Below are 5,940 nucleotides of genomic sequence, written 5' to 3'. Positions count from 1 at the left end.
TTTCTCCGCCATCTCGTTCAAATGGGCCAGATGTAGGAGGCGGGTATTTATACGTCATGGCCTCAAGCTGAAAAAGACTTCCTGTTAGGAACCTCTCGACCATCCTAGCTCGTAGCTGCTTAAAGCTTGCTGCTAGCTCCTAGCGCTAGCTCCTCGCTGCACAAATAAGAGACTTGGGACGGCCTAGAAGATGGCGGACCTTGAACAACTTCCGGTTCAAGCAAGGAGCTAGCAGTAGCACTATAAAAATAAGAGACTTGGGACGCACCCCAGGAGTCTTTATACTGAGCCAGTCAGTGATTGAAAGCAGGTGAGTGGAGTTGGGCTGATTAGGTGGCAGGCTGAGTGAGCAGGTGAGCAGAGTTGCCTTGATGAGATGGGTGTGGCTGGCAGTCAGAGTGGAGCAGAGGTGGGGTAAATGGAAAAGTACTGCATGAGGTGAGCAGAGGAGCACAAGTGTGACAATAGGTCCCCTTTAAGACTAGACAATCAAGGAACCTAGGTCTATACTGTGGAGTGGAGTGCTCTTATATCAAATGACTATACTGAACATGTATGTACTTTGTAAGACAATTACTTTATATTTCAGTGTAGAATGTCATAACTTTAATGAACTACACCAACACAAATACTTAAAGGAATCATGGTGTTCATGTGTTTTTTGTAATGACAGCAGTCAATTTAACAACTGAACAATTATTTGAACTGTACATTGAGCTAAACATCGGAACATTTCTCCTACACCATCTTCACCACTCTGGGAGCGTTTAAAAAACACATTTATTTTTGTCTGCTTTTCAGGTGGTTGACGCAACATATTTGCCGACGTGTGCTCTCTGTCTGCTGGTGGCAGTGTGCTCACCTGTGTGTGCTCACGTGTGTGTGTGTGTGTGTGTGTGTGTGTGGGCGCACATCCGGGTGGAACTCTGCCGTGCACGATACAGAGAGCAATTGTAAACATGCCACCCTGTAGAGACAGAAATGACATGCTGTCGTGTAAATGAGATAAATAACAAAGGCTATTTAATTTGGAAATACGTGACATTTTGGTCAACTTTTGGTCATTATGTTTTTTTTTATCTTTAAACTAATCCAGTGAGGCTAAGTCCTGTATCAGAAATTAGAATCAAGTTGAAAGGTTGTATAAAAATTTCATTGAGACTGTTTTTTTCTTCAAGTACAAATAATTTCTGCACACTTACAAACTCTCCAGCAGTGTTTGACAGGTTTAAGGGGTGATTAACGAGCACACACTTACTGATCATCATTTGAAAAGCTCAACATCTCTCTTTGTATGGTCCTAAAAACTTTGACACCACAAATAACTAATCTGAGACACCTTGGATTTGTACCCAGGTTCATTGTAAACTCTGACTTACCCATCTCACTGTTAAGAAGTAGAATCATTTATGCACCATGTTAGTCTGGGCCCCGTTTCCCATAGCCTTCTTAGCGCTACGTGCATCGTAAATTGTATCTTAAGGTCTCCCTTAAGCTTACGGGCTGTTTCCCAGAGTCTCCGTAGTTAAGATATATCTTCTGAAAGGTATATCTTAACCTTTGGATGACCCCTGGACATTTTTGTCCACCTCCCCAACTTCCCAAACTCCTCACGGTCAAACGAAAGGTCATGGGGGGATGATTTTTGGCAAGGGGGTGTATTTTTGGGTAAGCTCTGGAGGTCCCAATTTTCAGCATGTAAGTCCATTTTTTGGGCTTGTTATCAATTTTAACGACATCCATGGTCCTTCATTTTTAGAGGTGGGCAAAAATGTCCACCTACAAAAATATTTTTGCGGTGGATCATGTTGGTGCTTACTACAGGGCTACATGAGCCAGTGATCCCAACCAAAGGGGGTTTGGATGGCATGATCCTACTCCCACCTCCAGCCCCCCTGTCACCTCCCTCCCATTGACTCCCATTATAAAAAACACCAAAAACCACACATTTTGATCCCACTGCCATTGCAGCAAAAAACAATATTTCTCTGTTGTCAGGGGTTCCTTTGGTGTGAAAGAGGTCAAAATTTGTAATCAAGGGGTTCCAGTTGATATTCCACCAATGGACTCCTTCACTCACTGCACCTGCAGCACTTCAAAGGTTTTCCCTCAATAACAGTGCTGGTGTAATCAAAACAGAGCTCCATTTTGTTTACAAAAATGCAGTGTAGAGTTGAGTGAGTATAGAGCTCATGTTTTTCCCAAGACAGTCAGAGGAAAAGACCAAGAGAAATGGCAGAGAGAAAAAAAGAAGAAACTGACCATCATTGAAGCCAGAGACATGATTTTGGAGGTCCTGGATTCAGACAAACTGCCACCTGAGACAGACAGCGCCTCAGAGGGGGAGGAGGAGAAGGAGGAGGTGAACTACCAGCCCGTGGACTCTCATTTTCCCTTTATTTCTATGGCGCACCTCTTTCACAACAGAGAAACCACTGACAATAGAGAAATCATGTGCTTTTCTTCTTTATTAGCATTAACAACTGGATCAAAATGTGTGGTTTTTGGTATTTTTTATAATGGGAGTCAGTGGGAGGGAGGTGAGAGGGGGACTGGGGGGTGGATGCATGATTATGTCATCCAAACCAGACTTACTGGGGGTCACTGACACACCTAACCTTGTGATTACCACCAAAGAAATCAATTGCAAAAGCATGTCTGTGTCCTCTACCCCACTTTAGTGTTTTTGCCCTCAAAAAATCACTGTGTGTTCAAACTGGCCTGGAAGGGGTTAAAATCTTGAAACCCATCTCAAAAGTGATTTCCATGTTTAGTCAACCTAGCCCCATATAGTTCACCACAAAATATTTTGGAAATAATTGCTTAAAACAAATGGCTAAATGACACCGCCTGTAGGTGGACATTTTTGTCCACTTAGCCTATTGAAGGATCATGGATGTTGTTAAAATACATTTTGTATAATTTGTACTATTTCAAAACTTTTTTGCATTTATTTTTCCTTTCTAGGTCTTAGCTAAACTTGAAAGTCACTTTTGCCATGGATTTCAAGATTTTGACCCTTCCAGGCCAGTTTGACAATAGAGAAATAACGTATGTTTACAAAAATAACAATTGGCCTGGAAGGGGTTAAATCTTGAAACCCATGCCAAAAGTGATTTCCATGTTGAGTCAAGACCAAGCCCCATATGGGTCACAAATGTTTTGGGAATAATTGCTTAAAACAAATGGCTAAATGACGACATCCCTGTAGGTGGACATTTTTGTCCACTACGAAGGATCATGGATGTTGTATGACACGAAGGGTCTTAAGAAGGGCGGTCTGAACCTCTCGTAAGCTGTCCCTTAGTGATGCGCTCTGTTCATCCTGTCACAGTTTTAGCTTTATTAAAGTTACAATGTGTAATTTACGTGGTTGTTTATTAGCAAATATCAACTATTGCTTTCATAAATATATATTTACTAAAGTGTAATGCAATTCACATACAAATGGAAGCTTTCTCATAGGCTTAGAATGATCTCTTTATATACACAGGCAGGGCGCGGTCTGCTGGAGGCTGCCTTCTTGCATCGCCATATTTGAATACAGTGGCCGAAAGGGATATACGCGCTTCGCCTTTCGCGTTTACCTAGAACTTGCCGTCACTGGAGACGGTTAAGGTGACCATCAATCCGGGGCGCTTCTGCATGAACCTGCTTTGTACTTTTATGATTCTGTCGCACTTTAAATGGAGGAGCACACACATGTTTTGCCCCATAAGAGGGAAACCACGCCACCAAATAAAAGAAAAAGATCAGATAAGCGAGGACGGGACAAAACGCGAGTGAATTTCGGTGTTGCTCATTCCAGGTGGAAAAAAATCCTGAAGGAGAAGGATTTCACAAGGGATGCGGAGGTTGCCTGCTTTCTGCTAGACAGGTAATTCAATCTGATATTTTAAAATCATTTTGGCTTCATGTTTGCAACTACTTTTCCCTCTCGTCTAAGTTCGAGTGACGGCTAACGTTACGTTTACGTGCTAACGTTATCCTAGCCTTGGCTAACGTTATCCCAGAGCTACAGCTAAATGGTTAGCCTAGCCTACAGCCTAATCTGTTGATTCCTCTTGCGCTGCTGCGAAGGCTGTCACCCTGTCCTCCTCCTCTTCCCTCTGGGTAGCCGAGACACACCTCTTCGCCTGGCCGTTCCTGCACTGCTTCTACCCCCACGCCCCCTTCCTCTCCCTGGTCTTCCTCTTCTCCCTCTCCCTCTTCCTCATCCTCTCCCTCTCGCTCTTCCTCATCTCCCTGTGTCCTGTGGAAGAACACTCTGGAAACGCATATATTATAATCGTACCAACCTATATTTACTGCACTGTGCCGTGACTATCACATAAAACGTGTTATTTTAGCATTACTGTGCTAATGCTCATGTTACTGAAACAATTGGAAATAAAACACTCCTAACACATATCTCACAGATAACCTATATCTCACTGGTAAGCTATAACATATCGTAACATGGTTTAGATTCCTAAGTAAATATTCACCTCGTCCTGAAAAACTCAAAAAACTCTGCTGTCTGCGCAAGGCTTTTTGTCTTACAATGCCACCGTCACTTACCCGTCATTTATTTTTTTATTCATTCATTCATTTATTTAATGGAGCTAACTAACTGAGGATATGTGTTTTCTGACGAGGCCACAGGCTGTACCCTACCACTATATACTGAAATCTGACAGATACTTGACAAATTGATCAAATTGAAGTCTAATGAGGCTAATGGAAACTAATCAAGTGGGCGGCACCAGCTATATAGGCAATCAAGTGCGCCGCCTCTGCTTGCTTCATTGTAGACGAGATTATGGTTGCATTACAGCGTATCGTTGTGCTCAGTCAACTGAACTAAAGGCGTCACTGTCCGCGTAGCCATTTGGTTCATGTTAATCATTTTATAAGGACAAACTTCAGTCCACTTGATGTCCTCTCAGACAGTGCCATCCTGTCCAAATACCGGCTGCCACGTGAGGAGATCCTGAATCTGCTTGCACTTGCGTCCCCGCACATTTGCAGAGCTACCAAGTGCAACTTCGCCCTCAGCCCAGAGGTACATCTTCTGGCGGTTTTGCGTTTTTATGCAGTGGGTAGTTTTTTTGGAGGTGGTGGGAGACTGATTCGAGCTGAGCAAGGCATCGATTTCACGAAGTGTGGAGGCGGTGACCAATGTCCTTGTGTGTCATGAACAAGACTACATAAAGATGCCTGCGATTAATTACGGCACACACACACACAGAGCAATGAAACATGGATATGCTGCTGCTACAGGTGCCTACTGTGCGACAGCAACAGATTTGCAGTCTGTACATTGACAGAACTGATGTTGGAAAACTTATATGTAAGACACAAACTGGCATTGAACTGCAATGATGGAAAAAGGGAGACAAACACGTATGCTGTTATGAATGTTTCAATAACAAATGCATTATCGGTGAGCAATAATCACGTTTTTCTGCTTCATCATTAGTCTCCTTGTTTGTAACGGGATGTGCATGTAAGTCATTTTTTAATGTGATATGCTTCAGGCGTATTATGACAGGGATTTTTCCTGAAACTGTGCCAAAACGCTCGTCTGGACGGAAATTTAGTTTTAAAGCGCTGCTTTTTTAAAATACCTGTGTATGTGTGGAGTAGGCTTCAAATAGATGAGCAGATGTTCTTTAAATGGCATAGTCTCATTTATGATGTTGGGGTTAACATATTTTTACCTCACTCGGCGGCACCATAAATGTTGGGGTCAACACACTAGGTTTCACACAGAGGCACCAAATATGTTGGGATTTAATTGGCTATCGGAAATATTTAATAATTATTAATAATTAATAATTATGTTAAATAATGTGACTTAATTAACATTAAATCACCTCGTGGGGCACCATTCCCGTAAAGGGAAAAATGATAGCCAGTTAAAGATATCAGTCTCATAAAATACGCTAAACTATTATT

General features: G+C 42.4%; 1 protein-coding gene across 1 annotated transcript in view; it reads left to right on the top strand.

Moving 5' to 3' along the window:
* Nucleotides 1-2,281: 2,281 nt before the first annotated feature.
* The window catches only part of tesmin (testis expressed metallothionein like protein), a 10,301-nt gene continuing 6,642 nt past the window's right edge, over nucleotides 2,282-5,940 (top strand). Inside the window, exon 1 of the mRNA XM_050073411.1 lies at nucleotides 2,282-2,362. Coding sequence (XP_049929368.1) covers nucleotides 2,282-2,362 — 81 coding nt within the window. The remainder of the gene's footprint in view (nucleotides 2,363-5,940) is intronic.

The sequence above is a fragment of the Epinephelus moara genome, chromosome 20 (genome assembly GCF_006386435.1).
Source record: "Epinephelus moara isolate mb chromosome 20, YSFRI_EMoa_1.0, whole genome shotgun sequence".
NCBI classification, from domain to species: domain Eukaryota; kingdom Metazoa; phylum Chordata; class Actinopteri; order Perciformes; family Serranidae; genus Epinephelus; species Epinephelus moara.
The sequence above is the reverse complement of the archived record's forward strand: the minus strand, read 5'-3'. Positions and strand labels throughout refer to the sequence as shown.